Source organism: Lissotriton helveticus, chromosome 10 (genome assembly GCF_964261635.1).
Source record: "Lissotriton helveticus chromosome 10, aLisHel1.1, whole genome shotgun sequence".
Classification (NCBI taxonomy): Eukaryota; Metazoa; Chordata; class Amphibia; order Caudata; family Salamandridae; genus Lissotriton; species Lissotriton helveticus.
Window position 1 is genome coordinate 992,605,393 of NC_136071.1, and position 12,396 is coordinate 992,617,788.

At 42.3% G+C, this 12,396-nt stretch overlaps 1 protein-coding gene across 8 annotated transcripts in view; it reads right to left on the reverse strand.

Moving 5' to 3' along the window:
• Positions 1-12,396, reverse strand: part of LOC144784710 (ATP-dependent translocase ABCB1-like) — a 1,064,270-nt gene that overhangs the window by 96,857 nt on the left and 955,017 nt on the right. For all 8 annotated transcript variants that reach the window (XM_078663665.1, XM_078663668.1, XM_078663666.1 and 5 more), the window contains one exon: positions 7,793-7,949. In XM_078663665.1, the coding sequence (XP_078519791.1) occupies positions 7,793-7,949 (157 nt within the window). The remainder of the gene's footprint in view (positions 1-7,792; positions 7,950-12,396) is intronic.

Below are 12,396 nucleotides of genomic sequence, written 5' to 3' on the forward strand. Positions count from 1 at the left end.
TTTTTTGAGTGCAAACGATGACTACCACCTATACCAAGACACATAGCCCCAGATATATTTACATCTCTCAACGGAAGCAATGCCATTTGTAATCGTATTGAGAAATGTACCCATCTTAATGCCCAATGCAACGGAAAGCTGGTTTGAGATTAAAAATAAGGTGATACACTGGTTGGCTAAACAATCGTGGAGCACAAACTGTCTAGCCCAAGAAATCATAATGGTAAGATGAGTTGGGTGGATAGGTTCTTCAAAGAAAACTAGTGAAGGTGACTACATCGTGGTGTAATTGCGCACCCCCCTTCGGGTAAGAACCCTCCTCTCTGGCCTGGAATGTAGACACGGTGCTAAGAACATTAGTGGAATATTCGGAGGGATTTTCTACAGGTCAGAAATGTTTATTGGAATGACTGATACTCCTATGCATACAGCTTTATCAGCTGGGCAGAATGTTACCCGACAACAAACTAAACTCACCCACAGGTCACAGATAACAATCCCAACAATGAACCGCTTCCTATCCCTTATGTACTATGATGATCAGGATTGACAACAGTTGGGGGAGGGAAGATAATAATGTACATCATGTAGATCTCGAAATACAGAACTCCGATCTAGGTATTTCAACTTTCCCAAGGAAAACCATCAATGTATATCAGGTAGACCATGTATTACAGAACTCTAACCCGGGTATATCAACCTGCCCAAAGACTGAGCTCGCTACCGTGCCCATTGATGTACATAATATAGAACATGAAACATAGAACTCTGACCCGGGTATTTCAACCTGCCCAAAGTCAGGAAACTTCAATCTTGTAATTAGGACTTGGAACATTGTGGGAATAAAGAACAAACAAACAGACCCAGCGTGGTTGGAGGTCATCAGTCAAACACAATTAGTTTGCCTACAAGAGACATGGGCAACAGATGACTTTTTGTGGAGGGCTTCATCCCACTTTTAACCCCAGCAACCCCTTCAGAGGGAGGGTGGGCTAAGGGAGGCCTGGCAGTGTTGATATTTATCACTGTTTCATTAAAAGTATTGAGGACCTACCTGTCCTCCCCCTATTTTCAATATATCCATTTAACAACATAAGAAAAGGCTAATCTGGTTATAATTAATTTCTATAATCATTTTGGGGATAAAGCAAAGGAATTGTTATAATGGATTTAAGTAGGGAGATTGAATTGGTCCTAACTCATATTAAGGATGAGAATATTTTATTACAGCTAGGAGATTATCATCGGAGTCAATGCTTTATGGGGAGATTTCAAAGATGTGGTTATATTAAAACAAATGGGGAAGGCATGTTGCATTTTTCACACAACCCATATGGAGAAGCATTACATTAAATGATTTTTTTTCACAACAAAATGTTATTGGCAACAGCCTGAAGACACCCAACAGGGTGTTGCTCCAAAACAGCAATAGGTACATAATACAAATACTGATGTCGACATATTTTATCAGGTTATACAATGGACGATCATGTGCATAACAACTTGTCATAATAAAAAATAACAGAAGTGCTATTAATCTGCAATAAGTATAAAGCATAGAAGTCCATCTATAACTGCAAAGTCCACATTACCACCGTCTGTAAAGCCTCATATAGCAACTATGTTCAAATCACTCTGTTGTTGGATCAGGAATAGGCTCTAAGTAAATTCCTCGGAAGTCGCCCCATCTTTTCCATATCTTTGGATGTTTCTGAGGACAGCCCCGAGCAGCAAAAATAGATATCTCCAGCCCCATGCAGAAATCAGACATGGAATAACACCATGCCAAAACTCTGAAAGAAGAAATACATGACCTTACTGTGTGGAAGAAAGTACAGTTGGCAGCACAGCACCTCAAACAAAGCGGAGAGGCAATAAGTCCAGCCTGCCAGAGCCGATGTCTTGTTTATATCGGAGTTGTGTTGCGATGGCAGCACCGCATGGGGACGCAAGCGCCTCAGTCCAGTCTTCGTAGTCCAATGGGCCCAGGTCAGCCTGCCAGGCCTCCAGTGTGTTGGAAAGTGTTGTATGACTATTAATGACAAGTGTGCAATAGATTTTCACAATCTTGTGTTCCCCCAATTCTCCCATGAACACCTTAGCCTCAAGAGGGCTAAACTTGGCCATCAATCACTAAATCTAGATCGCTCATGCGCAGAGCGGAGGAGTGCAGAAGCTTTCCTATGTGAGACAGTGAGGGTCGTACATGTGATTTATTGCGAGATTGAGATTGTTTCTTTGATAAAGATTGCCGGCACTGTTCGCCTGGACCTGAGACCGCTCCTGGTTCGGCCCGCCAGAGGAGGAGTCAGTGTCGAGTCTGGGCGGAGTGTGTGATCGGAGTTTGAGACGTTCATCGGTCCATGCAAAGACCTCTTCAGGGGAGTCGAAAAAGTATGTCTGCTCTTTATACGATATCCATAGCCTGGCTAGGAAGAACAAGGAGTATTGGACCTTGAGATGCCTCAGTCTGGCTTACGCCTTGGTAAAGGGCTGACGGCGCTGCTGCACTAATCTGGTGTAATACGGGAATATCATAATCTTTTGCGAAGCAAACAGCAGGGGGTCTTCGAGTCTGGCCTGCTGTATAATGATGCCTCTGTCCTTAAAGTTAAGGAATCGTGCAATCACTGGTCTGGGTCTTGCGCTCGGTGGCGGCTTCTGTATCAGGGCTTGATATGCGCGTTCAATGACAAAGCAGGAAGACCGATGACCCGGAGAAAGCCAGTCTGCCAGCCATTTGGCCAGAAAGTCAGCCACACCTCTGCCTTCGCACCCCTCAGGAAAGCCAACAAAGTGTAGATTATTGCGGCGGGTGCGTTCCTCAGTGACCTCCACCTGTGTCGCCAGCCACTTGGCGAAGGATTCTAAGGCTGAGATCTTCTTCTGGAGTTTCGTGTTCAAATCCTCCGCTGTGGATATCCGGGACTCGTCTCAGTGATATGCGGTACGGTATTGCAGATGTCTTGTCTGAGAAGCATCACATCAGGACCCACCACCTCCCTCTTAGCTTAGAGCATGTCACGGGTCTGCATGATAGCGGCAATGAAGCGGCGTTGTCCGGCATAATTGCCTGTGGGTCGCCCAGCACAGGGGGCTGAGCAGTCATGCCCGTAAACTTGTCCAAAGTGCTCTGTTGGGCCAAAGAACCAGAACTTCTATCCTTAGACATGTCGTGGTACCGCCCTATGTGTCAAACCACACCCGTCCAACAGAGAATAGGAGAACAGGACCAAAGAGGGGTACGATGGCAGGATCAAAGGAGGTGGGTTTCCCTGGGATACAAGGGGAGAAAGCCACCAATGCTAGGGCCCCGGCCAGGCAGTATGTCTACATTGAAATCTCAGTTCAGTAGGGTGCCAAGGCGCTGACTACATATATCCCAGGCTATGATGTCCCAGTAGCTTCAGGCCAATATCAAGGCCCAGGCCCCACCACGCAGACATAACTCCACGCAGCAATTTCAGCTAATCCCACCAATACCGGCACACCACAACACAAAGGGTGAGGAAGGTAGGGGTAGGGTCAGTCACGGTGCACTGCGTCAGCAGGCCCAACGGCAGCAATGGAGTGAGAGACATATAGGGCAGGACCCCCAGGCCGGAAGGCAACACGCGGCAGATCGTAACGGCCGCCGAGTCAGATCCAGGTGCCCTCGCAGGTCACCCAAAAGCTCCGGATGGCGGCAGCACCTCAGTTTGAGGAGCCCAACTTCATTGGGTCAGGCCGCGAGTGCACCAGCTCGCCCAATGGGGCACCCAACCTCAACCCTCACGGTTCAGCAAACACCGCCAGCAGGTGGGTCTCTTATGCCACGTAGTCACCCTGCTATGGGGAATCTTCAGTCCAATGAGGCAGGCAGCATGCCAAGGTGGGTCTAGGAGGTGCTATGGGCCGATATGGTTGTCGAGTCCGACTAGCATCGCAACCCCGCAGGAGAAAAGGACAAACTGCACTGTCCGCTGTAGTCACCGACTCCCTAAGCATGCACCCAGGATAGACGAATGCAGGAGCATCTGCCACGGCTGGATAATACCGCTGAATTTCTATGCAGCAGGTAAAGAAGCTCCACCTCTCCACCTACAAGGCGTGGCACAGGGAGCAGCCCCCATGGCAACCAGTCGAGGCCTGTCCAGCGACACCCACCACACCAGTGCGAGGACTGCCAGGCCACAGATCACTGCAGGGATCTGGGAACCGCCAGACCAGCAAGGCAGGTCTCAATTAGGTTTCTAGGTGCCACACGGCCAGCAGATCACTGCCTATAAAATATGGCATAAGAAAGCCGACAAGACGGCAGGATAATCGCTGGATAAATAAGGGCTAACAGGAGACTGTCTAAAGCACGTCCACCATGTTGAACGGCTTGGGCACGCCCCAAATTAAATGATTTTTAATATAGCTTGGATTTTCAGGAACAATGCATTAGTGAAGACCAAATTTCAGTACCAACATATTATGGGAATGGCAGAAGCTCTGTCACTGACCACATTTTTGTGACAGAAATGGGCAAAGCTTAATAGAATCCTCCAACATGACCCCGAGTGCTCCTAGTGACCTTGCTATCTTGACATTTGTCCTTAATTTAAATATCTTTGGCCAATTGGTCCACACACTATGAATCAAATTGAAATACAGGGCAGAAATGGTATTACTTTAAGATGGGCAAACAAAGATTACATAACAACAACGGGGAATTCATGGCAGAAAATCTTAGAGATTTTTATAATAAGTACAGACTTAAAGTCCTCCCTGCTGTGTATTATAGAAGCCTTCTGTAAAATCATGGTTAGAAACGTGGATGCCCATCCAGAGGGAAAAGAAACAGAAAGAGGAGATGGTTTAATACAGAACATTCCTCGATAAACAGAAAATTAAGGAAAACTTAAGGGATTCTCTGAGAGACACGGAAAAAATCCTCAGACCAAAAGTAATGTATAGATCTGCCTTAGAAGAGAGGAAAGGATAGTTGAAAAAAAAATTGGGGATGACCTGTTGCAGGCTGCCAACCGAAAGGATAAATCCCTTTTCTGGAAAATATTAAGCAGCCATTCCTAAAAAAGAGATGAGAACCAAGGATTGAGGCATTTGTCCAACAGGGGGATTGGATAAACATTTTAACACTATTTTTATTCCGAGAAATTGTGCTTTAAAATTGACAACCACACATTTATACCAAATTGATGCTGTTGATATCCCTGACATAACCCTAGAAGATGTAATTAATGCCCTAAACAAAGCACCAATTGGAAAGGCCGCAGGCCCGGACGGCGTTCCAATAGATACTTTTAAAGCACATGTTACTTTATAGGCCCCGATGCTGACCCAAGTATGCAATTCTACAGTAAAGGGTTTCCTCCCTGTCTCCTGGACAGAAAGAACAATAGTCCCAATATTTATAAATGGTAACAGAGGGCATCCGAAATGTTATAGCCCAATATACCGCTTGGACTCAAGGGCTAAATTAATGGGCAGAATCCTCCTGGGTAGGTAAAAACACATACTCACTGACACAATATGGGTTCAGGAGCGATATTGGAACAATAGAACAATTTGTTAACATCTGTTAATCAATAAAAATATAGTAGCAAGGGTGGGACTGCAGATATGAGCAGTGTGTTTGGTCTGGTAAATCATAATAAATTATGGGAAACACTTGCAGATATTGGAGACACTCTAGGTATAATCAACTAACTGTCCCAATGGTACTCTTACATTATTGCGCAGGTGCAATATGGACCAAAGAAGGAATGCACAGAAAGATTTAGGTCGTCCAAGGTATTAGACAGGACTGTGTCCTTTCTCCCTTGCTCTTCTCACTCTACATAAATCGGGTGGACGAATGTCTACTAAAAACTGAGCTGAGGCCCCCATGGTCGGATCTCGTCATCTCCCCATCATATTATTTGCGGACAATGCAGTCCTTTTTCCTAGAACAGCCAATAGGCTGCAGCTCCTGATAGATAACTTTGTTAAATTTATGGATAACAAAGGCATGAAAGAAAATTTAAAGAAAACTGTTGCTATGGTAGCTGGAAAAGGAAGAGCAAAAAAGAGGATACATCATTTAAAGGGGGAGAGGCTAGTGGAGACACAAATTGTCACATACCTGGGAATTCAGTTCACTGCAACAGGGTCCCGGAAAAGCCAATTAAATATATCCAAAATGACATTTTCAAGAGTGATAACAACTATCTTTAGGTTTGCCAGTAAAACAGGCCAAAAAACTATCTGGGAAATACTGATGTTGTATAAAAGCAAATTTCTCCCAAGCGCTGGCTATGGCGCTGCCCTCTGGGGGTATACAAATTGTGACGAATTGCATACATTAGAGAACTTGTTTCTGACTTGATTATTAGCCGTCTCAAAAACAAGCTCAATGTATATAACACATAAGGAAGTGGCTGATCCTTTTTTAAAGGACAACCTATACATGAGACCCATTATTCTGTGGCACAATATAAGTAAAATAGGGACACAGTTTACAAAGGCAATCATTTTAGATTACCTCAGGCTAGATGCCTGGGAGAAAATAACATGGTTGTCCTATATGGACAGCCATCTAAGAAAAATGGACCCTGTGTATTGGAGCCAATGACACAGTTAAGGTCCTTACTTACTCCAAAACAGATGCCATGACTAACTCAGGGGACAGAGGGTAAAAGAGAGAGACATTAATGAGAGCAAAATATCCACAGTAGATAGATACTTGTTACATCACGTACATGAGGGTCAGTCAAATTACTTGACAATTGTTAAGAACAGCCAACATAGGTTCTATCTTACCAGATTACGACTAGGAATACTACATTTTAGGTTTGCATTTCCAAAAATTGTGGCATGGACTAATAATCTCCAAAATGTCCTTGCGATGGCAGCACAAGACAAAGCACTATGCACTTTATCTTATTCTGAAGTTTTTACAAGGACCTTAGAGAATGTTTTTTAATTCCACTTTTAAAAAAACTGCCAAATATTTTACTACCAGTATGCTTTTAATTATAATGTGCTCTGGAAAACATGTATATTTGTTTATCTGTCAAAGCGTTTATTACAACGGCCCTAGGAAGAAGAAAAAATCTAGTACACCTGGAAGTCCTAACTTACAAAACTTCGTATTACCTTCTTGTTTGATTGTATAATGCACATTTTATCAATCGTATTGAATGAATACTGGGCGGAACCTGAAGCTGTATGAATAGTAATAATTTTTGGACTGCTATACATGCCCTGGTCAGCCCTAGGAGATGGTTTCCATGTTGTCACACCACAATTGTTACGGGGTGTCTGCCTGGGGAAGGTGTGTGCACATATAAACGTTGGATTATCTATTTATCGATTGCAATGTTTTTATTGTGTACTTTTATGGTTTTATGCTTAGAAACCAAATAAAGCTTTTGAATTTGAATTTGAATTTGATTTGACCATATCTGACGGTTATGGTAAGTAAAATGTGCTTTTAAATGTATCTTGTATGCATACTTGTAGGTGAGTGAGTTTATATGAGAGAAAGTTTGTGAATGTGTATGTTTAAGTGTGTGTGTGTGTGTGTGTGTGTGTGTGAGTCAAAGTAAACATCAAATGCGGTGTGATGTCACTACTGCTCACTCAGGCATTTTGGTGAATTGACGCCCATGAACAGAAGACACCCTCCCCCCTTCATAGGTAAATGAGTAGTACATAAAATGCAAAAATACATTTCACAACATTGCTCATAAAACAGAAGCATGAAGTAGTGTTTTAACAATTCACCAGTTTATAATTTAATATAGTGTAACACAAGACAACTCACCAGTACTTTTCCCTCTTCACTATAGCTGTCTATTTGAGGTTTCCGATCCAAAAGTTTGGCGATTCTTCGAACAGCAAGTTTTGCTTTGCTAAAGTCTGGTGCAAGTACACTGGCCTGTCCAACACTCATGGCAGCAAATACAATGGCGGAAAACACACTACAAACCAAACAAAAATAATGTAATTGCTCAAATGTCACCTAATAGATTGTATTGAATAGTTATCAAAATAAATGTTAGTTTTATGAACATAAATAGAATTAATTTAGTCTGGAAACGTAGATTCTTTTTCGAACCCAGTCAATAGCATTCTTTACAGTTCAAGTGCAGAGCAATTAAGTATTACCTAAGCCAGTAGTTCTGACTATTAAATTAGTAGAAGTGTGTCTTCATTGATTGTCACGTTTGTCTCTATAATATTGTAAATGGTGAGTGGGTGAACGTGAGCATGAGTCAGTGGTTGGAACAATAGATGGACAGCTTAGTGCCCTTATGCATGGCAAGTGAGTGATTAAGTACATGGATGGAAGCATCACACATGCCCTCTACTCTGACCTCCTTTCCATCATTCTCCAGTTTCGATGAGTGTGAGCAAGTCTGGCATGTGGGTGTGGATTATGGGAAGGGTGGTAGCAGGGACAGGCATTGTTGTTCACATGATGGTATTCCTTGACTGTTTACGTGCTAGCAGTATATGGACTGGGTACACGCAGGCCAGGGTTGTACTGCTGTGCCACTTTCCTCACTTCCTGTCTCTGAGTAGTTGGGGCTTTGGCCATGGCAACAAAATGTAGTAGTTATTCAGGATTAGTAGTCGTCGATTGATTGCCATATTGTGGCACATGGAACACAATTTATCAATTTCATGGCAGGACTATAGGCTCATTTTATGCTATTTCTTAACTTGCTTTATTATATAGCAGCAGTCAAGAATGAAAAACATTACACATCCCATGAGGCCCAAGAACCACAGGCCAATGGGAACAAAGAACAGCAGAGTACAACGTACCAATCAGTAATGAGGAACAGTCTATTATACCTAACTTGAGCAAAAGCAGCCCCCTTTTCTTGCTGCTCGCTATCAAGATAAGTATACTTATATTTACAAAGTCCTTTGGTCTTAGTTTAGGTATTTTATTTGTTTATTTGTAGTACCTCATTTTGTTCGAATCTCATTTATTTTCTCCCCTCGGCACACTCTTGCACGTCTCTCTACTCCTCCCCTCTCCAGTGGTCATGCCCGCCATTGTTTTTGGTACACCACAAATTGGCCTCAGATTTGCTGTTGATGCATTCTGCATCTACCTCTACCTATTCGAAGTGTTCTACCTCACTTCTAAACAGCCTGCAGAGCACTAGCATCCCGGAACACCCCTCGTAGGTGCATCCGGCTCTGCTACGCCACCTCTCCCTTGGCTATTTGTTGCTGTGTGCTCCTACGGTAAGGTGCCATCCTTATAGACTTCAGATATTGAACCCCTTACTTTAAATTCCTCATTAACGCTACATAGAATTTTGACTCGTTTTATTCTCTCTCCTTTCAGATCTAGATTTCCTCATCTACAAACAGAAGTCAGTCCTAGTTCGGGCCCAATATGTTGAATTTCTCGGTTTCCTTATAAATTCTATTCACACAGTTCTTCACTTACCACAAACCATAGTTCATGCAATAAAATTATAACTTCTTTACACTTTGAGTTGCACATTCATCTCCCTCAGATCTCTTGCAAGGATTTTCAGACTGCTTTACTCATCCATTCAGGCCAAATTTCCAGGACTGTTGCATTATCGTGCTCTCCAGAGACTAAACATTTACCATTTCTTCATTGGTCTTGCTTATTCCGACTCCATTCTTTTAGATCAGGAGTCCAGACTAGAGCTTCAATGGTGAAAAGACAATTTAGATGCCTGGAATGGGAGAACCATATTAACTTTGGCCCCAGATCTTATACTTGAATCTGATGCAAACCTGACAGGTTGGGTCACCCGGTGTGGTCAAATATCGACTGGAGGTACTTGGTCTCTACAGGAGTCCTCGTTGTACACCAATTGTTTAGAGATGCTGGCTGGATCTTTTGCAATAAAGAGTTTTGCAACAAACAGATTTCAATGTTCCATCCTGCTTCCGAAGGGCAATCTTTCAGTGGTCCATTTAATAAAACACCTGAGCGGCACCAAATCAAAACCCCTTGCAGATCTAACAAAAATGTTCTGGGAATTTTGCCTTCTTCACAAACTTTACATTCATGTAGAACACTTACCAGCCGATATAAAAGCTTTAGACATTTCATCTCAACATTTCACTCCCACAGGTATTCTTTTCAACATTAGGAAAGGTACTAAAACTAACCCAATTTATGTGTGGGTAACTGCCTTAAGGCTTAGAAACAGATAACAGTACATCTCAGAACGTCCTCTCATACCCAACAACTCATTTATTTTCGATAAATGCTTCCCAAGCCTTTTGGGTGGATTCTCAGTTAGAGGACATTTTGAGATCTGCTAATTGGGCTAATGATACAAACTTCTGCAATGTTTATTGTGAACCTGTTATTACTGCATCTTCTGTAGTAGTTAATATGCTTTAAACAGCATAATATGAGCCTCCGTTCTTGCCATAAAAAGCAGATTTTACTAGTAATTTATGAGGGAAATTCTTGCGTTTATTAAGCTCATGGAGCAGAGTATTTCCCCCCTGCGCACCCGGTCCTGAAGAAAGTCTTCCGACCCGATTGGGCACCCAAGGGGCTGAAACATGTCGACCTCCTGACCACTCACCTATTTACACAGGTGCCATAGAACAGCAGCCTTTCTGTTTAAGCACCACACCTTCTTTTTAACCTTGCACCACCCCTGACAGAATAAATCCGAACCAGGGTACTGGAGGCAATTTTAGGCTCACTTACCCTCACTCTCACTCTTCTTAATCACTATTGCGAATAACCAGTTGGTCTCTCTCCCAGTGGAGGTAAGCACAAATAAGACCCAATGATGATGCTGTTCACGTAATAGACCAAGCGGATAATCAAGATATACCGCTACGACAAGCATTACGTGTATGTTTTTTAGACTACAAAAGCTTTAGACCCTGGCAAAAACAGGACATGTGATCCATTCTCCCTTGATTATTTTATTTCCCCCCGGCAACACTGTTTTTATTCTGTCTTTTCCCACCCTAACAGTTTCTGCAATGCCAGCTTCAACATCCACATGAAAAGTCCCCGGTTCCAAGGCTGATTCTTCCTTGCTTTCTTCTAAGAAGATAGCTCCTTCCTGTTCCGCCCCTTATATGGCCTCAGCTCTGCCCCCTAGATCCTTTTGGATGGACTTTGTTCAGGACATTTTTACTCTCATGATAGATTTTGCTGTTGTATGTTCTATTTTTCAATGTTTTCTACTTATTCATTACTTTTCACGCAAAACAAGAGGGCTGCTTGCATTCAACTTAGGTATAATTGGCTGTTCCTCATTACTGACTGGTACGTTGTACTCTGGTGTTCTTTGTTCCAATTGGCCTGTGTTTTCTGGGCCTCATGTGATGTGTAGTTTCTTCAAGCTTCTTGACTGCGGCTATTTAATAAAGCAAGCTAAGAACCGCTTGGTACTCGCCTCCATGTCTTTAATAACATAAAAATGTCAGTCATAAATTACTAGGAAAATCTACATTCTCCTGTTTTAATGAATGCGCTTGGCTCGAGTGAGCCAGGCACATGAATTTCGGTTTGTTCACCCCAACAGCTCTAATTACTTGAAGTTTTGACCTCTTAATTAGAGGAACACTTTTATCATCTTGGGTTGTGTTAGTTACCCAAAAGGCAAATTTTAGTTTGAGGAATGGCACATGTCTGAATGAATCTTAGAGACCATGGTGTATAAGAGAGACATTTATATGTAATATTATATCATATGTTATATTGTTATATTGTTTTGCTATGCAATTTTTTCCTTTGGTTATGATATATCGTGTTATGCTGTTGTATGTATGTCATCCATTTTGTGAAGGCTCTGAAATTCAGAAATTACCAAAAATAAAACTTACCTTTAATCTTGGTAAAGATTAGTTACAAAAAACAGGGGCCAGCTATAGGAAATTAAGCAAACACTCTAAGAACATAAACTTGGAGAAGTAAATGATTTTTAGTTCAAATTTCATGCCATCTGCATTTCTGAAAAATGTAACCCAAAAAGACTAAAATATATTTGAGATTGGAAGCCTGTGTGGATTTAACAGCAGAGTTTAAAGGACATGAGTGACTTAGATATCAAGATAATTTACTTTGTTGAGGATGTTACTCTGTTTAACAATCATGGAACAAGAGATGTCAGAGAACTCTGGCATGCTGCCATTGATGTCACATTAGAAATCAAGCATGTGATAAATTTAAGTCAATGGGTCCAAGGCCAAGACCTAATGCTGAAAGAGATGCGGAATACATTTGAAGCATCCGTGGCACCGTGCGTCATCTCTTCAAATACATTGTTTCCGTCCTCGAGCACATAAGTGGCCACGGCATTCACAATTACCTTGATGATATTTCAACATTCAGATAACCTTTGCTGAAGTGCCTGCCTGTGGATTTGCAACATAGAAGCACGAGTGAGTTAT